Source organism: Lipotes vexillifer, unplaced genomic scaffold (genome assembly GCF_000442215.2).
Source record: "Lipotes vexillifer unplaced genomic scaffold, Lipotes_vexillifer_v1.1 scaffold395, whole genome shotgun sequence".
Lineage (NCBI taxonomy): Eukaryota > Metazoa > Chordata > Mammalia > Artiodactyla > Lipotidae > Lipotes > Lipotes vexillifer.
Genome location: NW_006797390.1, coordinates 3,301,352 through 3,324,016, shown reverse-complemented (window position 1 = coordinate 3,324,016; position 22,665 = coordinate 3,301,352). Strand labels below are relative to the sequence as shown.

Below are 22,665 nucleotides of genomic sequence, written 5' to 3'. Positions count from 1 at the left end.
CCCCATCCCCAAGCCCCACCCGCACCCGCTTTGCCGAGGCTGTGGAGGGTGCCACCGCAGCCGCTCTGGTGAGGAGGCCACCACAGGACTGCACCTGGGGCTTCCAACCTCCCTGCTCCACAGGCGGCCCCACCCCTCCTCCCACAGCCTGGTCCCCAACATTCTGTCAGCAGCCTGGGTGCTGGCTACCCTCTGCCTCCCTCTCTTGCTCCCCCCTTGGTCTACCCCCGCACCTCCAGCCTGGAGACAAAATACACGCGGCAAAAATAGCTTTGTTTCAGGAACCAGGAGACTTCTGGAAACCCCCATGCTCCGTGCCTACCGTCATATAATGGGGCAGAGAGCTTAACTTCGGTTTCTTCTTCTGTAAAATGAGGATAGTAATACGTGCTGAAAAGGTCTGGCATGTGCTAATGTATGTGACAGTGCTTTGAAAATGGAAAATCTCTCTATAGATGTGAGGGATCCTGGTGACGCCAAGCCTCAGAAGCCCCAGATGAGGTCACTGGCCTCCTACCCCCTCCATTGTTGTGGGAGAAGACTTCCCGCCGCCTCATCCTGGCCTTTCTTTTTTCTTTTTTTAATTGAAGTATAGTTGATTTACAATATTATATTAGTCTCAGGTGTACAGCACCGTGATTCAATATTTTTATAGATTATACTCCATTTAAAGTTATTACAAAATGATGGCTATATTTCCCTATGCTGTACAACAGGTTCTTGCTGCTTATTTATTTTATACATAGTAGTTTGTATCTCTTAACCACCTACCCCTATCTTGCCCTTCCCCCTTCATCCTGGCCTTTGTTTTTTTTTTTTTTAATTTTTTTAATTTATTTATTTTTGGCTGAGTTGGGTCTTCGTTGCTGCGCGCCGGCTTTCTCTAATTGCTGCGAGCTGGGGTTACTCTTTGTTGCGGTGCGCGGGCTTCTCACTGCGGTGGCTTCTCTTGTTGTGGAGCACGGGCTCTAGGCACACGGCTTCAGTAGTTGTGGCACATGGGCTCAGTAGTTGTGTCTCTTGGACTCTAGAGCACAGGCTCAGTAATTGTGGCGCACGGGCTTAGTTGCTCCATGGCATGTGGGATCTTCACGGACCAGGGCTCCAACCCGTGTCCCCTGCATTGGCAGGCAGATTCTTAACCACTGTGCCACCAGGGAAGTCCTCCTGGTCTGTTGTGGCCTCTCCCGTTGCGGAGCACAGGCTCCGGACGCGCAGGCTAAGCGGCCACGGCTCACGGGCCCAGCCGCTCCGCGGCATGTGGGATCTTCCCGGACCGGGGCACGAACCCGCGTCCCCCCTGCATCGGCAGGCGGACTCTCAACCACTGCGCCACCAGGGAAGCCCATCCTGGCCTTTCTTAATGCAGAGGAGAGGCAGTAGGGTGAGGGGGACCATCCAGGGATTAGGGGCCAAGCAGGTAAGTTCAAATCCTAGTGCCATCAGGTGTAGTTACTAGCTTTGTGACTGTTAGTGATCCTCTTAAACTTTTTGAGCCTCAGTTTCCTCATCTGTATGGTCTGGAAAATAATACTTATGCCGATCATTGCTGTAAGGATTAAATAAAATACACAACCATATAAAGCACACAGCAGTTCTAAATGTTCAATATAAACTTGCTGTCTCTTCCCCTTTTCTTTTCCTGCTTGAAAACCCCAGAGGGAGGCATTGGTTCTTGGGAACCCATCTTCACAGGCCACAGACCCAGGAGCTGGGTGGCATCACACTGTCCATCTGGTACATCAGTTGCAAACTGGTGGGCCCTGAGCTAGATCCAGCCCTTGGAATGCTTTGTGTGATTTATTCAGTGTTAGAACAAAACACAAAATTAGTTGCCAACATTAAAATTAGGAGATATTACATAAATGTCTGGTTTTCCACCTTCTGTTGAAATTTTGGCAGAGCTGGCGACTCCGGGTTCACGTTCTGGTACAACCTCTGCTGTCAGCTCAGCTGGAGCTGTGTGGTTAGTAGCTGCCCTCATTAGCTGAGGCAGTGCCTCTGTTTACCTCAGTCCTCCCCCCTCCCTATTGTTTACTACCAGCTTTTCTCAGTTATAGTGCCTAGCAGGCTCCTATAGGCATTTAAGTCTGTGAGCCTTTCTATAGCCCCTCTGCATTCATTCATTCAGAAAGTATTCAACAGCCAGGGGCTGGGGGGAGGGGGGAACAGAGAGTTTGCGTTTAAGAGGGACAGAGTTTCAGTGGGGGAAGATGAAAAAGTTCTGGAGGTGGATGGTGGTGAAGGTTGTACAATAACATGAACGTACTTAATGGCATAGAACTGAACACTTAAAAATGGTTAAAACGGTAAATTTTATGGGATGTATCTATTACCACCATATATTTTAAATCAATCAATATCAATACAACTTAATATTTTAAAAAGTATTCGACAAGTATTAAGAGTCTACCAGGCCCCAGGCTCTCTGCTGGGTGCTAAGTAAGACAGATGTGGTCACCACTGTAGCCCGTGAGACAGACACTAAACAACAATTTCATAATTGTTTCACTTGGATAAGTGCTTCCAAGGGAGAAGCCGCACAGGGTACTGGGAGGTCTCAGCACAAGGGAACCTTCATTCAACTGGGGCGCCTGAGCAGCCTTCTCAGACTAGGAGGAGGGGTCAGGCGGAGGATGAGGGTGTGCTGTTCCTCACCCCACAATCCTCACCTCTGGACCACCCGCCTCCAGGCTTCTTTCAGGGGAGAAATCAGCTTCAGTCTCATTCCAGCCTCTGTTATGTGGAATTTTCTTTCACTGAGAGCAGAGCCCAGTGGTTACTGATCTATGCTTCCCGTGGAAGCCTTTCTCAACCTCCCAGTTGCAATAAGGTTCCCTACGATAAGCTGTCCCAGTGTTCTGTGCTTCTCCCTTTGTGGCACTTGTCCAGTTGTGATGGAATTATTAAATGTTTAGTGTCCGTGTCACCATGTCTAGCTTACTGAACATCACACCCCCGGGGCCCCAGCAGAGTGCCTTAGGCTGTTAAACACTGCACACTTGTTGAATATACCAGTGAATGGAGAGAACTGGGCCAGGTCACGGGTTATAATCTTAAATGCCTACAGGAGCCTGCTCAGTCATGTAAATGAGAAAAGCAGGCAGGCGGTACACAGGAAGGATGTTTGCATTCCTGGCTGAAGGAGGACACACCCTCTCCCTTGAAGGACGTGCCTTAGAGGCTGCACCTAACACTTGCTCTTATTTCCATTAACCAAACCCGAGTCATTTAGCCATACTCAGCTGCAAGGGAGGCCTGCCTGAAGGAGGACACACCCTCTCCCTTGAAGGACGTGCCTTAGAGGCTGCACCTAACACTTGCTCTTATTTCCATTAACCAAACCCGAGTCATTTAGCCATACTCAGCTGCAAGGGAGGCTGGGAAATAGAACTTAAATCTGGGCAACAATGAGCTCAGCTAAAAACCGAGGGTTCTATTACTAAGGAAGAAGGAGAAAACAGATTTGGGGGACAACTAAAGGTCTGTGCAGAGAGAGAGAGCTAAGATCTGAAGAGTGGATGCAAGTTTTCCAGTTTGGTGATTCTCAACGTGTGGCCCATGGGGGTCCCTGAGACCCTTTTGGGGAGGGGGGGTTGCCAGGTCAAACCATTTTCATAAAAATAATAGGACATTATTTACCTTTGTCACTATGTTGACATTACAGTGATGTTGCAAAATCTGGGTTAGCCGGCTGCCTTAGCACAGATCAAGGTCATGGTGTCAAACCATGCTATGGTCATCGTGCTCTCCACCGCCAGGCACTTGCAGTAAAAAAAGAAGAAAAAATTAATGCCAGTTTCACTTTAGAATGCACTTGAAGCAGTAAATAAATATTAATTGTATTAACTCTCAACCCTTGGGTACACTGTGTTATGAAATGAGAAGCAGCAGAAAGTGCTTTGGCTGCAAATAAAGCACAATGGTTGTATCAATAGAAACACTTGTATTAATAGCTGCAGTTGCAAGCTGAACTAGCCACTTTTGTTCATAGTAAGGGAACGCCGTGATGACACGCGCCTATTGGAAGGACCACTCAGGCTGCTGTGCAGGGGATGGCCTGGAGGAAGGTAGAATGGAGAGGCCAGGAGGCCAATGAGGAGGCAGGAGCTGTGGTCCAGGTGAAGGATGATGATGGCACCGTGGACTGGAGTGGTGGTGGTGGGCAGAGTGACTTGGACAGACCTCAGAGCGACTTAGAAGGTAACGTCCAGGGGAACTGGTAAATAAATACATGGGGGGGGGGTGAGGAAGGAGTCAGAGATTACACCCAGTTCCTTGGGCTTGAGCAGTTTGGTGGATGGTGGAGCCCTCACTGAGTGGAAAACTTGAACAAGAAGTAGGTTTGGGGGCTTCCCTGGTGGTGCAGTGGTTGAGAGTCCGCCTGCCGATGCAGGGGACACGGGTTCGTGCCCCGGTCTGGGAAGATCCCACATGCCGCGGAGCGGCTGGGCCCGTGAGCCATGGCCGCTGAGCCTGTGCGTCCGGAGCCTGTGCTCCGCAACGGGAGAGGCTGCAACAGTGAGAGGCAGGCGAACCACAAAAAAAAGAAAAAAAGAAAAGAAAAAAGTAGGTTTGGAGGGTAGTAGTATTCAGGGGATGAATTTGGTTTGGGATGCATTGAGTTTGCTACGTCTGATGAGCATGCAAACGGAGAAACCCAATGGGCAGACGGATACCCCCATTTGGTGCTCATGAGAGATCTGGGCCAGAGAGAAATATTTGAGGGTTGGCCAGAGACGAAGGCCCAGAGGAAAGGAGCCTGGTCCGTGGTCACTCTGGGTGCCTGAAATGCCTCAGCCCAGGCCCTTTCTGCCACACAGGCCCAACTATAATGCCCCTGGGGAGGCAGCCCCAGAAGCACCCCCTGAACAAATGTCCTCAGGGCCCTGGAGCCAGGGGCTGTGTGGGGCTGACTACAATGTCTATCGTAGACCCTCTATCTCACCCCTCCCACGTCTGCTTTCCCTGAAGCCCAGGCCAGATTGTAGTATCACTGATACAATCTTTTTCTTGCCACCCAACGAAAAGCACAGTGACCCTTTTTCTTGCTGCTCAGCGAGAAGCGCAGTGACACTCTGGGCTCTGGCCCGGCCGGGTTCTACAGATGTTTTTCCCTTGACTTTGCCATTTTCATTTTGACAACTTCCCCAAGAGGCAGGGGGTGGGGACCCCAGCCCCAGGTGGTGACGCTGGGGGCTGGCCCAGGCCTGGGGCGTGGAGGAGCCTCACTACCAGGCTTCCTGTCTCTCCGTCAGAGCACATCTCTGCAGAAGTAACAGGCGCTCTCCCCCGTGGGTGCTCGCTCCCAACGCTCACATAGACACACCTGTGCAAGAAGCAGAGGGGAAGAGAGATCCAGGCCCAGAGGTAAGAGGGACAGGCAGGGCTTTGTTCCTTCCCGAGGGTCGGGGAAGGGGAGAGGAATGTCGCAGAAGATGTGTTGGATTTCCAGGTCTCTGCCCACAGCTCTGACCACCTTCTCTTGCATTTCATGAGCAATGATCTCCCCTTGGAAATGGGAGCTTGCAGAGGCCGGGGATTATGCCACACTTCTCTCCGCGGTCCCACGGCGCACAGCTCAGTTCCCAGAGCAGAAGGGTGTTGACTCGGAAGGGTGATTCCGAGAGCAGAGAAGGAATGGGTGCTCAAGTGCCCCGGGCTGAGAAAGGCCACTAGTCATGGGGAGTGGAGGCGATGAAGACAGGGAGAGGGAGAAGACAAGAGGGAAGGAGGGATGGGAAAGACATAAAAAGAATCAACAAATATTAAGGAGGGAGGAGGCCTAGAAAAAAGAGAGGAAGAGAGAAAACAAAATAAAAGGAAGGAAAAGAGAAAGAGAAGTAGCATCTGGTCTAGAGACAACTCTCCCCCCAAATTAGTTTTCCCAATGACCCAATCACCAAAAACTCACACCAGAACTCATACTTGCAGCATTTCGTAAGTTGTGTGATGGATGTAGCCTCCATCGACTCCCTGTTTATGTGTTTCTACACTTTTGTTTACTTTTTGTGCATTTTTAGGATTTTTGAACAATATGTCTAAAGGCCCTTCCACTTTAATTAGCTTTAGAATGATTAATAAAGCAGTTGAAAGGTAACATTCCCAGAAAGGGTTGAAACCGAGCTCTTCAGTATGGCACGCTGTAAAAGTGACAGACACGTATTTTTAGGCCACGACATCGTTAGAAAAATTGGTTCTAAGGAATTGGTTTTAGGCGTCTCAGCTGCTCTGGAAAAGGAGCCTAGTGGGGATTAGAGAAGGATTTGCACACCCTCCCTGGGCTTGGTGGGTGTGTGTGTGTGTGTGTGTGTGTGTGTGTGTGTGTGTGTGTGTCGGCACGCAGCAGGTGATACCCCTCAAGTGGGATGCCCTGAGGACCCCAGCCTTCCGCTCCATGCCCTGGGTCCTTTCCTCTTTCCTGAGGCCTCCCTGGCCTCCAGCCCTGTTCCCTGGGTGTGCTCTGTCCTCCCTTCCTGGCTGGATTCTGGGCGAAGGGCCTCCCTCCCCACAGTCAGATCCCTCAAAATAGAAAGGCCCCATTCTCGCTAATTCAAAGATTTCACTCTGGGTGGGATAGCTCTTCCTGAACGTCCTGCTCTTGTGGCGTGACTTTTTCGGGGTGTGAGGCTGAGGGTAGAACCTGATGGGGGAGGTCACGCACCTCATGTTCTGACAATTTCTTGCGCGCTGTAGGCTCTGGGCTCGAACAAAATGGCCGCCCTCCTCACGTCAGATGAAAGGCTTCCCTGAGGACCGGGTCAGAGAGAACCCCGGGCTGTTTCCCTCTTTCAGCGTGCGGCCCCTTAGGTAGAAGAGGCCCCCCTGGGATAAAAGCTCCCCCCACCGACCGGTTTGGGGCAGAAACCCCTCAGCCCTCGGGCCCTGATCCTGGCCACGGTGATGTCCGCCACGCAGTTGGAGACCAAGGGCCCGGCGCGCTGTAGACCCTCAGTGAGCGCTGGTTGAATGAACCACCTCTGATGAGGGTGGGTGTCGGGGAGGAGCAGGCGGGGGCCTGGGTTTGTGGGCTCCGAGGCTGAGGACTGTTCTGCACCTTTCGGGGGATTGTGGTAGGAGGGGGGCTCCTCTCCCCCGACGTGGGCGGCAGAAGCAAAGGAGAGGATGGCGGAGGTTGCAGCCAGGGAACCACAAGGGTCCCTTAGAGGGACCACGTCTCTAGGAAGTTAGTTCCTGTGAAGCCGGGGAGCAGCAGCCGGGCGCGTGCGGTGGGGGCCGCATCCCGCGGCGGGGCAGGAGGGGGCTGAGGGGGGCCGTGGCGAGGAGATGAAAGCGCCTGCGGGACCACAGACCGGCGCTGCGGTGGGGATGCGCCCGCCCCCTCACCCCCAGCCTCGCTCCTCAGCGCAGCCCGGGGCGGGGAGGCTCGGGGCGCCAAGGGTGTGCGGTGCGTCGCCACTCTGGCCTCTCCTCGCCTCTCTTTGGGTGTCCTGCTCCGGGCGTGGGTCTGGCCTCTCAGGATTTCCTCCGCTTAACCTCTGCCCCTCCCTTGTTTGTACGCTCCTGGGCTTTGTGTGTGCTCCTGGACTGTGTGAAGTGCAGCTGTTGCTTTAATGAGCTGTTCTGGGTCTCTCCCTGCCGCCCTCTTTCCTACCCATCCTCCCGTCATCCTGCCCTGGGGCTTCTGTGTGTTTCTCTGAATCTGTCCTTTCCCTTCTCTCTCTGTTTTTTTTTTTATATCTATTAATTAAATTAATTAATTTATTTTGGCTGTGCCGGGTCTTAGTTGTGGCACGCGCGTGGGATCTAGTTCCCTGACCAGGGATCGAACCCAGGCCCCCTGCATTGGGAATGCGGAGTCTTACCCACTGGACCGCCAGGGAAGTCCCTGTTCTTTTCTCTTTGTCCAGCCTGCAGCCATCTCCCTGGCATCTGCCCCTGGGCTCCAGGCTGTGTTCTGCAGGCCCCCTTCACACGGAGGCTTGTGGAAGCCTGCATCCCTGCCAGAGGTCTGGGTGCCGGTTTCCAGGCCAGAAGGGCCTAGAGAGTAGTGGCAGCTGGAGAGAGGAGGGATGCCAAAGGAGGAGGGGCAAGGGGCTCTCAAGGTAAGCCTAGGAGAGCCAGACTCACCTCCTGTTGTCTGAGGCACAGAGGAAAGGGGACACGGATGCAGGGAGTTGAAGGTGGAGGCATCAGCGGGGGGAAGCATAGGTGCAGGAATGCACAGATGTGAGCAGAGAAACCGGGGGAGAGAGGAGCCAGGGCCTCGGGGACCCGCGCGCCCTCCCAGCCGCTCTCAGGGGCTGTGGTGTACAGGATGCTACTGTACCGGGGCAGGGCGCCTCTGGGGAGGCTGAGGATGTGGAAATCAAAGGCCAGCTCTCTGAGGCAGCGGCGGAGGCCCCAGGCACCAAAGCAAACAGCAGCTGGAAACCCAGAGCTTCCTTCATCAAGCTGAGCCCTGCGGTGGTTTGGGGCAGCGCAGGGAGCTGGTGGTGAGAGGTGGCCCTTGCGCAGACCCCAGGATCACCGAGTGGGGAAGAAAGAATGACCACCGCTTGGGGAGAGGCAAGAATGTCCCCAACGTTGCTTAGGCATCTAGGCTGACTTTGGACCCCAGGGAAGGGCTATCCCACATGCAGACTCCTTCACTCTCCGCTCACCAAGGACACGGTGAGTCTGGGGTGGCGGCAGTGGGACCCGCTCTCAGATGTCAGCGTGCCCTGCCCTACCCTTTCACCCCGGCCTTCCCCTCTGTGCCTCCACGGCCTAAGGCCAACTTGCAAAACAACTTTGCCCGTGACTAGCCTCCCTCTTCCTTTCCTGGAAGTCTTCTGCCTGACCTCTTGTCTTCCTATCTCCCTGGTTTAAAAGAATTCTATCCAGTTCCCACCATGAGTTAGGCCATGGATAGTTCCTCTTTCAGGCAGATGGAGCAACAGGAGGGGGCTTTCCCCCTGCCCCCCAAACCTCATGAGGAGGACCAAGCCCTCAGCACCCATCTGAGTGCTACATCCTTATCATGGATCAGTGCCCAACAGGAAACAGAATGCATCTCAGATGGTTCAAGACCATCTGCAGAAAGAGGTGTGGACAGGGACCCAACCAGCATGTTGAGGCACCAGATACCAGTAGGAAGAGGCAGAGTCTTGAAGGGGAAAGGGCCAACCTGTTGTTTCTAGAACCCAGTGAGGATTTGAGCTGTGATTAGGGGGCCATCTGACAGGACCTGCAGTCTCCAGGGGAGGGAGCGGGGAGAGAGGGAATACAGCCATTGCCAGAAAATATGCCCAGAGCCCGGAGAGAGTAAGGATAAAATACCCCACCCTCTCTCCCCGGCCCTCCCATCTCTTGTGGGTGCTTCCCAGTGGCCAACCCCAACCAGGAGTTGGAGCGTGAGGGAGCCGGGGTGACACGCTGTGTAGGGTGTGTAGCAGTCAGCCTCCTTGTGGAAAGCAGGGCAGTGAGGAAGGAGCATGCCTGGGGGGTTGCGCACAAGAATAGGCAGCGTGGATGCGGATGATTGGGCTTCATCCAGGCCAGGCTTGGGTGGATACATTTTAGTAACAGAATTAACATGTTGAGTACAGGAAAAAGTAATCAGTGATTTCGCCTCTTCTGTTCAATTCAATTTGGTTTAAGTTACCCAAACACATCCCGAGACCTTTCTCTGTGCTCCAGCTGGTGCCAGCGGCAGCATTTCTGGCTGGACCATCACCTCTAACCCAGAGGAGATCGGGGTGGTGGAGGAGAGGTGGGAACCCAAGTCGTTGCACCCGAAGGTAGAAGGTGGGACGTGCCCAAGGGGCTGTCAAGTTCAGAGTGGGAGGCTGTGGGAGTTCAGAGGGGGCAGATCATTGCAAAGGTGGTCTCGGGGGAGGGAAAGACCACGCAGAGGGGGAGAGAAGAGAGTAGGTCTGGACGCACAAACTCTGGGCCAGCTGCACGCCGACACTGCCCCCAAGGCCGTCTATGCTCTGAGGCCCGCTTACAGCCTGGGCCTGGAGTTCAAAGACACTTTTCTTTAAACTGCAGTAGAGTTGATTTACAACGTTGTGGTAGCTTCTGCTGTACAGCAAAGTGATTCAGGTTCATGTATATATATATATACATATACATTCTTATTCATAGTCTTTTCCATTATGGTTAATTACAGGATATTGAATATAGTTCCCTGTGTTACGCAATAGGACCTTGTTGTTTATCCATTCTGTATATAATAGTTCGCGTATGCTAATCCCAAACTCCCAGTCCAACCCTCCTCCACCCCGCTCCCTCGAAGACACTCTCGAGCCTGCCCCTGCCTGCCTTCGAGGCACTGTCTGGTGGCCTTCCTTTAGTCTCCACTTCCTCCATGTCATCTATCTGGTCCCGTTACCACATCAAGCTTCCTAAAGCTCTACAAAGACCACTCACATCTCTGCTCAAAAAACCAGCAGCGACTCCCAGTGGCCTGCAGAGCCGAGCCCTAACTCTCTAGCCTGCCTCTGAAGATTCAAGGTCAGGTTCCACGCCCCTTCCCATGTCACCCCCGACTACCTCCCTCCACAGCCCCCTGACTTTGCACATGGCAGTGGGATGCCCCTCCCCTTTCTTTTCCAGCTAGCTCAGGGTTTTCAGACTTGAGCGTCCATCAGTCGCCCAGAGGTTTGTGAAAACACAGACGGCTGGACACACCCCCAGCTTCTGATTCAGCAGTTCTGTTCTGGGGTGGACCCGAGAGTTTGCCTTTCTCACATGTTCTCAGGTATCAGCCGCTGCTGATGACCTGTGACCACACGCTGAGAATCACTGCTCCAACCCAGTGCCGCCCATTCCTTGAGGCCTGTTCAGAACCTTTCTGCGACCCCCTCCTCCACAGCCTTGTCTGTCTTCCAAGCCCACAGAAACTTTGAAACATCACCTTTCTCCTTGTCCCACTCAGAGGACTCACAGGGTCGGTCTGACAGTGAGCAGGGAATCGCCCTCTGCTCTTTCTCTGGCCACATCACTCACACTGAATCAGGCCCCAAGTCCTGGCAGTTTTATTTTATTTTTTTAATATTTATTTATTTATTTTGGCTGTGCCTGGTCTTAGTTGCGGCATGCGGGATCTTTAGTTGTGGCATGCAGACTTCTTAGTTGTGGCATGCATGCGGGATCTAGTTCCCAGACCAGGGATCAAACCTGGGCCCCCTGCATTGGGAGTGTGGAGTACCCACCGGACCACCAGGGAAGTCCCAGTCCTGGGAGTTTTAATTCAGAACTCCTCCCTCAAGTCCGTCTCTCTGAGTTCAGGCCTCATCTTCTCTCACCAGGATTCTTTTTTTTTTTTTTTAACATCTTTATTGGAGTATTTTTTTTTTTTTACATCTTTATTGGAGTATAATTGCTTTACAATGGTGTGTTAGTTTCTGCTTTATAACAAAGTGAATCAGTTATACATATACATATGTTCCCATATCTCTTCCCTCTTGGGTCTCCCTCCCTCCCACCCTCCCTATTCCACCCCTCTAGGCGGTCACAAAGCACCGAGCTGATCTCCCTGTGCTATGCGGCTGCTTCCCACTAGCTATCTATTTTACGTTTGGTAGTGTATATATGTCCATGCCTCTCTCACAGCTTACGCTTCCTCTCCCCATATCCTCAAGTCCATTCTCTAGTAGGTCTGTGTCTTTATTCTTGTCTTACCCCTAAGTTCTTCATGACATTTTCTTTTCTTAGATTCCATATATATGTGTTAGCATACGGTATTTGTCTTTCTCTTTCTGACTTACTTCACTCTGTATGACAGACTCTAGGTCCATCCACCTCACTACAAATAACTCAATTTCGTTTCTTTTTATGGCTGAGTAATATTCCATTGTATATATGTGCCACATCTTCTTTATCCATTCATCCAATGATGGACACATAGGTTGCTTCCATCTCCTGGCTATTTGTAAATAGAGCTGCAGTGAACACTGTGGTACATGACTCTTTTTGAATTATGGTTTTCTCAGGGTATATGCCCTGTAGTGGGATTGCTGTGTCGTATGGTAGTTCTATTTGTAGTTTGGAGGTTTCTCACCAGGATTCTTGAAATGCTGCCTCCTGTGCTTGACCTCCTCCAGCTCACTGTTTGCTCAGCAGCTGAAGGCATCTATCTTGTAAATCTACTCCTGTCCTTCTCTAAGTAAATCTCCCTAGCGCCCAGGGTCGAGTCCCAGCCTCCCAGTATGGCACTCAAGGACCTTCATTACCTGGCTTGGCTTCCTGGTCCTAGTCCCAATTTACCACCTGCTCTGAGAATCCATTTCTGGTCCCACCTGGCAGAGAACCCACCCTTGGCCTGGGCACAGCATGTGTGGCGCGTCCAGTGGGTGTCTTGTTTAGAGATCTGCACGTCTAGGTCCTGGCCTGGCTGTCCAGGTCCTGAAGGGGTCCCAGGCCAGGTGAATGCCTGCTGACTGATGACTGGTGTCTCCCCCAGGCCCTGCCTTTTCTTTGGGGGAAGGCCCAGGTCCCTGCCTGCCTCAGCAAAGCCACAATGGACCCCAGAACCTCTCTCAGGCACCTGTTCCTGGTGCTGCAGCTGGGTGAGTGCTCAGACTTGGAGTCTGGGTGCAGGTGGCCTGGGAGGAGGGGCTGATTGGGAAATGCAATGGGGGGGGGGGTAAGGCAGAGGCAGCGCAGCCACACCCTCGAAGCCTGACCCCCTGTTTTTCCACCTAGTGATGCTCCCAGCCGGCACTCAGGGGAAGAAAGTGGTGCTGGGTAAGGCAGGAGACCTCGCAGAGCTGCCCTGCAAAGCTTCCCAGAATAAGAGCCTGTTCTTCAGCTGGAAAAATTCTTACCAGACCAAGATTCTGGGGCGTCATGGCTACTTCTGGCACAAAGGTAAGCTGGCCCCACTCCCCGTTCAGAGAGGAAAGCCCCAGGGATTGAACACCCCTGGTGTCGGAGCCCAGCTCCTAGTAAACTCTGGGATCCTGGAGGTTCCAGCTGAGAGTCTCAGGGACTCTCCAAGTCCAGAGCCTCCCTCTGCCAGCTGCTGGTGGGCTGGGGAATGGATTCTGGTGGTCTATTATAATTTCATTATATTAATGGATATTAGAAAAATAACTATCATATAAAACCCATGATTTCATGAATATTGTTGCTACAGATCCATGACCATACTTTGTTTACTTTCATTAAAAGCAATAGAATGGGGGCTTCTCTGGTGGCGCAGTGGTTGAGAGTCCGCCTGCCGATGCAGGGGACACGGGTTCATGCCCAGGTCCGGGAAGATCCCACATGCCACGGAGCGGCTGGGCCCGTGAGCCATGGCTGCTGAGCCTGCGCGTCCGGAGCCTGTGCTCTGCAACGGGAGAGGCTACAGCAGTGAGAGGCCCGCGTACCGCAAAAAAAAAAGAAAAAGAGAGAGAGAGAGAGGAACTATGCATGTAGAAGCATATATATATAGGTTCCCCTCTATTCTTACATAAAATCAATTTATCATATATGGCTGTATATTATATGTATATATATATATATGGAGAGAGAAAGAGAGAGAGAGAGAGAGAGGCTATGTGTTAATTAAGTAATTAGATAATGTTCTAGGTGCTGGGGATATAATATAGTAAAGAACAAAAGAGACATTCAGGCAATGAGCACACCATAACAATACACCTGGTTCTAACCTTGGGTTTTTTTTTTTCTTAAAATTATGCAGGTATTTTGAAGATTGTTCTGTATTCAATATGTGTGTGCATCTATCTATATCTGCATATATCTGTCCCTCTCTATATATTTCTACCTCGTTTTTCTTCTGTGACTGCATAGTTCTTTTGTATAATTATACCATGATTTATTTGACTAATCCCATATTGTTCAACACTTAGGCTATTTTCATTTTATTGCTCTCACAAAAAAGAATTCTTCAGTGAGTCAAACCTGGTATCTTTGGAAACATGTACAAATGTCTCTGTAGGATGAATTCCTAGAAGTGAAATCTGTGGGCCAGGTCAGCTTGCTCTTTAGATATCTTTTTATTATACAAATTTTGCTGAAATGGCATCTGCTACAGTAAGATGCAACTGTATATCAATGTGCACTTTTCAATATGTTACTTCCTTTATGTAAATTTTATTGATGTTAACTGTTTTTTTCTCCAGATTTTTAAAGTATTACATGCTCATTATAGAATATTTGGCAAATGCAGAAAAGAATAAGGAAGAAAATCAAATGCACACATAATTCTACCAGTCAGAGATATCTGTTGTTAACATTTTCATTTACTTCCTTCTGATCTTTGTTTAGTGTGGAAAATATATATTATTTACATAGATGATATCATACTATACATACTTTTTATCCTACTGCCTCAGAACATTATATCATGATGGGACAATCAATTATTAGGCTAATTTTTTAAAGTAATCTGTCAATGTTTACTAAATACAAAGTTCTAAAATCTTTTTACCTAGTAATAGCTATTCTGGAAAAATCTATTTTTTAAATAGTTTTATTTTATTTATTTATTTGGCCATGCCACGCAGCTTGCGGGATCTTAGTTCCCCAACCAGGGCTTGAATCCCCACCCTTGGCAGTGAAAGTACGGAGTCCTATCCACTGGACCACCAGGGAATTCCCTGGAAAATCTATTTGACAGAAATAAAATCAGGAATATTTCATGAAACCTGTGCAAGGATGTTGTTATAAGCATTGCTTATAATATGAAAGCACAGAATTCAAACTGAAAACCCATCAATGATGAAAGGGTTAAACTACGGTACAACTGTGGGAAACTATGCAGATAATAAAAAACAAGGGCTTTCCGGAAAATTGAGTAGACATACATATTAGTCTGCTCGGGCTGCCATAACAAAATACCATGGTCTGGGTGACTCAAACAAGAGAAACACATATTCTCACAGTTCTGGAGGCTGGATGTCCTGAGATCAGGGTGCCAGCATGGTTGGGTTCTTTTATTTATTTATTTATTTATTATTTTTGGCTGTGTTGGGTCTTCATTGCTACGTGCAGGCTTTCTCTAGTTGCAGTGAGTGGGGGCTATGCTTCACTGTGGTGTGCAGGCTTCTCATTGCAGTGGCTTCTCTTGCTGCGGAGCAGGGCTCTAGAGTGCGGGCTTCAGTAGTTGTGGCTCACAGGCTCTAGAGTGCAGGCTTAGTAGTTGTGCCGCACGGGCTTAGTTGCTCTGCCACATGTGGGATCTTCCTGGACTAGGGCTCAAACCCATGTCCCCTGCACTGGCAGGCAGATTTTTAACCACTGCACCACCAGGGAAGCCCCATGGTCGGGTTCTTAAGAGAGCTCTCTTCCTGGCTTGCAGATGGCCACCTACTTGCTGTGTCCTCACGTGGCAGAGAGAGAGAGAGGGCTCTCTGGGGTCTCTTCTTATGAGGGCACTAATCCCTCCAGGAAGGCCCCACCCTCATGGCCTCATGTAAATCTAATTACCTCCCTATCTCCAAATATCATCACATTGAGTGTTAGGGCTTCTACATATGAATTTTGGAGGAACAGAGTTCAGTCCATAGTAACATACTTTTCGCTCTTCCTCTCATGAAATACAAATGAAAACCTAGACATTGCATATAGAACTAACATAAGAAGATTCTGAAAGGTGTTGAGAAGAGAGCAGACTGGTAGGGACCTCAGGGCCTGGAGAACAACAGGTTGGCGAGTTTTCTTTTTGCCTCGAATAGCCCAGTCTTGGAGCTGAAGAAGCCGGCAACCTGGAAGCTCTGATGGGCACAGATGAAAATAAGCCTCACGGAGGCCTGCTCTCTTTAGTCAAAGGACCAGGAAAGGAGCAACCCAGCAAGACAAGAACTTCAATATAATGACTGCTCTACTTCAGCCAAACACCAGAGGAAAACTGTGACCCCACACCCTCCCATGTCAACGCAGGCTGAATGGGAGCTTAAACTTCCACACACCCCCACCCAGGCTGTATAGGCACCCAACACCTCCACTGAGATGGGATCAGAGAACGCAAAGTAGAGAATGGGGCTGTGCATCCCCACCAGCCAGTGAGAAGGCTCCTCCACTCCCTGTAAAGTCAGTGGAGATCACAGGAAGATCCTGGACTTCCACCCCACCCAGCAGTCAGGAGGCACCCCACCCTGCTGGGGTGGTATCAGAAGAGGTCTAGTGGAGAGTCAAGACCTTTACCATCACCCTGCGGTAACCAGGATCTATGGAGACCACATGGGGAACTGGAACTTCCCCACGTGGGGAACTGGAACTTCCATCCCTGACCAGTTATGAGGAGCATCCCCCTCTAGCACAGTGGAGGGTGAGAGGAGAACCTAGATTTCTTCCTCTACCTGGCAGTAACAAGAACGGTATAAAAGAAAGCCAGTTAAAAAAGAAGGTCTAAATAAGATCCAGAATCTCATAACATAACACTCAAATGTCCAGGTTCCAAGTGAAAATCACTCTTGATACTAAGAACCAGAAACATCTCAAACTGGATGAAAAAAAGAACCAACAGATGCCCACACTGAGATGCAAGAGAGGTTAGAATTATCTGACAATACTTTAAAGCAGCCATGATAAAAAGTCCTTCAGCAAACAATTACAAACATGCTTGAAACAAATGAAAACCAGAAAGCTTCAGCAAAGAAACAGAGGATATTGGAAATTTCCTGGTGGTCCAGTGGTTAGAACTTGGTGCTTTCACTGCTGGGGCCCAGGTTTGATCCCTAGTTGGGGAACTAAAATTCCACAAGCTGCACAGCCTGGCCACAAAAAAAAAGGGGTAACATAAAAAGAACCAAATGGAAATTTTAGAATGGAAAAATATAACCAAAATACAAGGGATCAATGAATGAGCCCAACAGCATATTGGGGTGGGGGAGGAACAGAGGAAAGAATCAGTGAACTGCAAGATAGAACAATAGAAATTACACAATCTGAACAGCAGAGAGAAAATAGAGTGGAAAAAATGAACAAAGCCATAGGGGCTTGTGGGACTATAACAAAAGATGTAATATTTGTGTCAGTGAGTGAAGGAGAAGGGAAAGAAAATTGAACTGAAAAAGTACTGGAAAAAACAGTGGCTGAAAAATTTGCAAATTTGGCAAGAGATATTAACCTATAGATTCAAGAAGTTGAGCAAAGCCTAAGCAGGATAAACCTGAAGAAATCCACATCAAGACACTTCTTAGGGCTTCCCTGGTGGCGCAGTGGTTAAGAATCCTCCTGCCAGTGCAGGGGACACAGGTTTGAGCCCTGGTCCAGGAAGATCCCACATGCCACGGAGCAACTAAGCCTGTGCGCCACTACTACTGAGCCTGTGCTCTAGAACCCGTGCGCCACGACTACTGAGCCTGCGTGCCACAACTACTGAAGCCTGCGCGCCTAGAGCCCATGCTCTGCAACAAAGAGAAGCCACCGCAATGAGAAGCCCGCGCACTGCAACGAAGAGTAGCCCTGGTCACCGCAACTAGAGAAAGCCCCCACACAGCAACAAAGACCCAATACAGCCAAAAATAAAATTAAAAAATAAAATACATTTTAAAAAAAGACATCATAATTAAACTTCTAAAAACTAAAGACAGGGCTTCCCTGGTGGCGCAGTGGTTGAGAGTCCGCCTGCTGATGCAGGGGACGCGGGTTCGTGCCCCGGTCCGGGAAGATCCCACATGCCGCGGAGCGGCCCGTGAGCCATGGCCGCTGAGCCTGCGCGTCCGGAGCCTGTGCTCCGCAACGGGAGAGGCCACAACAGAGAGGCCCGCGTATTGCAAAAAAAAAAAAAATGTTGGTATATACTGCAAGATCACTTCCAGAAAGGTTCTAGCCATTTACAGTAAGTCTAGATAATAATGTCATTGTGTGCCTATCTTACCAGCACCCTTGTTGACCCTGAATAGTAATATTTAAAACTTTTTTTTTTGGCTAATTTGATAGTTGAAAAATATATCATTGTTGGTTTAATTTGCATTTCTATGATCGCCTGTGAGATTGAAACATATGTGCTGCCTTCTAAACATTCTTACCTCTTTTGTGTCGACGTTTTTGTTTTGTTCCCATGATCTGAATTTCCTTCAGAACAGCTCCCCTTCCCGGCTTCCTGATCTCTGACCACAGCAGTATCACTCTCCTGACTCCCCCAGTTTCTGAACCATAGAGCCAATTTTTTTTTTTCCCCTACTTCAGTCCCTGATTTCCCATCAGTCACTGCTTATGGCCATTCCTTCCCTTGGAAGTGTTTTTCTGTTTCATCTTCTTTGTTCTCATGGGAACTCCACCCTCATTAGCCAAGGCCACATACCCCTCCCCTGGATTACAGTGGAAGCTTCCTGGCAATTCTCTCTGCTACCAGTCTCTCCTACTTAGATTCTCTTCCTCCTGCAGCAGTACCGGCTCCCAAAGCAATGCTTTGCGTGTGTCACTCCCTAGTCCGTTAGGCTAAGCCTGGAAGCCTCTGCCTGACATTCTTCCCCTCAGCATGGCTTGCTGCAGCCCCCCAGCCAGAAACCTCACGCCCAGGTGTTTTCCTCACTGCTTTGAGGTGGCTGCCTGTGCAGCTTTCCTGGAGCCTTTCCGCCTTCCTAGGTGTCCTTGCTGCAACCCCTTCCTCTAGCTCACTGCCTATACTTCTTTCAAGGCTTGGTTCAGTACTGGTCTCCTCCGTGAATTGATCCCAGACGCACTGATAATCTTTGACCTTTCACAAAGTAGAACCGCTTTTACAAGGTATGGAACAGTCTGGACAAGGGGGTCATGACGAGGCTCGGAAGATATTTTAAAAGGGAAGCAAGGAGGAAAAGTTATTTTAGGGAAAGGGTGTTACATTTCATTTGGAACCAATTGAGTTTTGGGTGATGGCAGGACATCCAGATCAAGTCATCCCTTGGGCCACTGGAAATGTGGGCCCAGGATGTAGGCGAGAGGCTGGGGCTGGGGGTCATCTGCAGAGCCGACAGGGGATGCAGTGGAATTGAGAATGTCTACAGAAACGGGGAAGAGGATCCAGGAGAGAGTCCGGAGTAGCACCTGAATGTAGATAGCAGAATAGGAGTCCAAGATGAAGGAAAGGGAAGGGTGCCCAGATGTGGAGGAGAGAATCGGAAGAAGTGACACGGGGGCAGAACCAGAGGAGGCTACTCCTTCAAGAAGTTTGGTAGATTGTAAAAGGAATGTAGCAGGATTTCAGAAAAATTGGGGAGCTAACCAGCACACGGATCCAGGGGAGAGAGCAGGTAGGGTAGGGACTCCTGCAGGACAAGTGAAAGGGGAGGTGGGCAGAGCTGGAGGAAAATCGGGGGTGGGTGTGAGCTCAGGGCTACAGGTTATCTGGAAAGGTCTCCTGGAGAGGGTGGCCCTGAGCAGCGGGAAGGGGCTGTGAGGTCTGGAAGAGGCAAGAAGGGAGAATGACGGCCGACTTGACAGTAAGTCTCCCACACCAAGGCCAAAATGGGGAGAGGGTCAGGGGGTTGAGGGTGGCAGCTTTATCTCAGCCGCCTTCACCCCGTCCCTCCAAATATGCATTCTAAGTAAAAGCCTGTGTGTTCACTATGCAAACACACACTATGCTAAAACCCTTCATTGTAATGAAGTTCTGGGGCTACTGCTGCACCCAGAAAATGGTAAGCTAAAGAGAAGAGCTCCCTCTGGGTGATGGTTGTTAGTTCTGATGAGGAGACTGGAGGAGGCCGCATGTCCGTGCTTGCAGAACTTTCCAGAGACAGTACTGCACAGTGTACCCAACAGCCTGAATCTTAATCCTGGCTCCACAACTTACTGATGTCAAAATTCAAAAGGTAGAAAAGGGCATAAAGTGAAAAGCCCTCCCACACCTGTCTCATGGGGATGCACTTCGTCTCCCTAGGGACTACCAAGGCGACCATTTCCTTACGTTCACCTCTATAAATATTTGTTCATATACCAGGCAGGATAGATAGATAGAGAGACAGATAGATAGATGGATAGATAGATAGATGATAGATAGACAGATAGATGATAGATAGATATAGATAGATAGATAGATGTTAAATAACTTTCCCCCTCCTTTTCAAGCAATGGTAGCCTGCTTAATATCTTGCTTTATTCAGTTAATGATGTTTCTTAAATATTATTCCATCTCAGAATAGAAAGAGCCTTGTCATTCTTCTCTTATAGCCTTCCACTGAATGGGTGAACTCTAATTTATTTAACCTCTCTTTTCTTGGTGAACATTTAGTTCTGTATGTGCATTTGTAATTCTGGTAGATATTACAAATTACCTTCCAGGGGAAGGGATAAATTGGGAGATTAAGACTAACATACACACACTACTATATATAAAATAGATAACTAATAAGGACCTACTGTATAGCACAGGGAACTCTTCTCAATTCTCTGTAATGACCTATATGGAATAAGAATTTTAAAAAGTGGATATATGTATATGTATAACTGATTCACTTTGCTGTACAGCAGAAACTAACACGACAGTTAAAATCAACTAGACTCCAATAAAAATTTTAAAAACGAAAACCAAAACAAAACAAATTACCTTCCAAAGAAATTATACTGGTTTATGTTTGCCGATAATGTGTAAGCAAGAATTTGGGCAACTACTTAATTTCTCTGAGCCTCACTTTCCTTATTTGCAAGATAAGCAAAACAGTACCTGTTTCTCAGAACTGTTGTGAAGATTACTTGAGATGATGCATGTAAAGTGTTTGGCATGTAGGAGTTGGTGCTCTCTAAATGAGGATAAGGTTTTATATTTTGGGTTAGTGAGTTGTTGTCCTGGCCTGGTAAAAGAATGTGTTGGGACCTCCTCGCCAGTCTGCGGTTCTCGGATTAGGACCCGAGGCAGATTCTGCTGGAAATGAGCAACTCAGATCAGCAGAGTTGTGGGCACCGCCCTTGCCAGGGGGTGCCGTGCCTCCAGGGTACGCCAACCTCCTCAATACGGTGGCATTCTACTCCCAGGTGCCTCCAAGCTGAACTCTCGAGTCGAATCAAAAAAAAACCTGTGGGACCAAGGATCCTTTCCTCTGGTCATCAAGGATCTTGAACTACCTGACTCGGGGACTTACATCTGTGAAGTGGAGGACAAGAAGATCGAGGTGGAATTGCAGGTGTTCAGATGTGAGTGGGGCAGCCTGGGATGAGGACACCTCCAGCCAATCTCCCTTCCTCCTTGACTCCCATCCCTGTACCCAAACCAGGACCTGAGCTGGTGGCATTTCAACAGTCCAGAGACTGATCAGACAGGCCGCCGCATCTCCTCAGACCCTTCTCAGGCCTTGGGTCAGGCAGGGGGAGTCGAAGAGACCTAGGGGTGGGGGTGAGGGGGATGGAAAGGGAGGATTGAGAGCGACAAGGAGAGGGGGAGGGGAGAGGGAAACGCTGCCTTGGGCTGGGGATGGGCAGAAGGGAGATGCTGGGATGGGGGTAACGGAGAGACACCCTTGGTCTCCTGGCTTCTTCCCTTCTCCTTGGAGATGGTGAGTGTGTGTGACACAACTGGCCTGCTCCCCCCCACAGTGACTGCCAGCTCGGACACCCGCTTGCTGCTGGGACAGAGCCTGACCCTGACCTTGGAAGGCCCCTCTGGTAGTAACCCTTCAGTGCAGTGGAAAGGTCCAGGGAATAAAAGGAAGGAGGCCAAGAGCCTGTCGCTGCCCCAGGTGGGGTTGCAGGACAGTGGCACCTGGACGTGTACCGTCTCCCAGGACCAGCAGACGCTGGTGTTCAACAAGCACATCCTGGTGCTGGGTAAGAGGCGCTCCCCTCCTCCGCGGGCCCCCTGGCCTGACAGACGGTCCCTCTGCTCTCGCTGCTGCTCCAGTTCTGGGTCTGGTGTGGGGTGCGGGTGGAAGGAGACCAGCGCCAGGGCCCCCTGGAGCAGATGTCTGCCCTGGGGGACATACTGGGCCCTCTCTTCCTCAAGCTTCTGAGTTACAGCCACGGCTCAGGGTAGTGGACATGGGGGAAGGAAGGGACAGGGGATGTGAGGATGTGAGGGACCCCAGAGACCCAGGAGGAAGCCCCAAAGGAGGGCTGTCAAGGGCGTCTATGTTCTCCCTTGCCTCAGCTCCCCCCTCCCACCAAGTTGGCAAAGCCACCGATTCAGGGACACTCACAGCAGCAAGCCAGCCCTGATGAAATTTGACGTTGCAAAATTGATGCCTCCTGAGCTAGGCATCGGGAGGGGAAAAAAGAGCCGAGAAGGCAGGCACTAGCCCAGATCCTGTCCTCCAGGTGCTCACGGGACACACGGTGGGGTAGTGCAGTGGTGAAGCATGTGGACTCTGGTTGAAATCCTGGCTCTGGCTTAACCGTGTGGCCTTGGGCAAGTTACTGAACCTCTCTGTGCCTTGGTTTCTGCATCTGTAAAACAGGGATGGTCTGGCCTACCTTGTCGTGTTATGGGCAGAAGTAACGTACGGAATGCACTTAGAACAGCACCTGGCACATAGTCAGCCAGTATCTGCTCTTATCTTGTGAAGGGTGATAACTTATGTACCCAAGTGGTGCAGGCCAAATGGCCTCTGTGCTCCAGGATCCTGAGGAGGGAGAGGCCCCTTGTGGCTGGGCTGTTCTAGGAGGGCTTCTAGGGGGAGGGGGTGTTGCTGTGGGACCTCCCTGGGATGCAGAGCTGAGAGAGGAGAGGTAGATGGGAGTTGAGGCGCCCGAATGGCAGCCTGGGTGTTTGGACTCACCTGGTCTCCTCCCATCCCCCCCCCCACGCCTGCCCGCCGCGTGCCTGCGCATGGACCCGGGTTCTCTCCCCTC

General features: G+C 50.2%; 2 protein-coding genes across 3 annotated transcripts in view; both read left to right on the top strand.

Annotated features, from left to right (window-relative positions):
• The first annotated feature begins 9,343 nt into the window (after positions 1-9,343).
• The window catches only part of GPR162 (G protein-coupled receptor 162), a 24,349-nt gene continuing 11,027 nt past the window's right edge, over positions 9,344-22,665 (top strand). For both annotated transcript variants that reach the window (XM_007469403.1, XM_007469402.1), the window contains exons 1-2: positions 9,344-9,370; positions 11,959-11,973. The gene's annotated coding sequence lies outside the window, so the exon portion shown is untranslated. The remainder of the gene's footprint in view (positions 9,371-11,958; positions 11,974-22,665) is intronic.
• Positions 12,469-22,665, top strand: part of CD4 (CD4 molecule) — a 13,099-nt gene continuing 2,902 nt past the window's right edge. Inside the window, exons 1-4 of the mRNA XM_007469401.1 lie at positions 12,469-12,518; positions 12,655-12,819; positions 20,857-21,015; positions 21,415-21,645. Coding sequence (XP_007469463.1) covers positions 12,470-12,518; positions 12,655-12,819; positions 20,857-21,015; positions 21,415-21,645 — 604 coding nt within the window. The 5' untranslated portion in view covers position 12,469. The remainder of the gene's footprint in view (positions 12,519-12,654; positions 12,820-20,856; positions 21,016-21,414; positions 21,646-22,665) is intronic.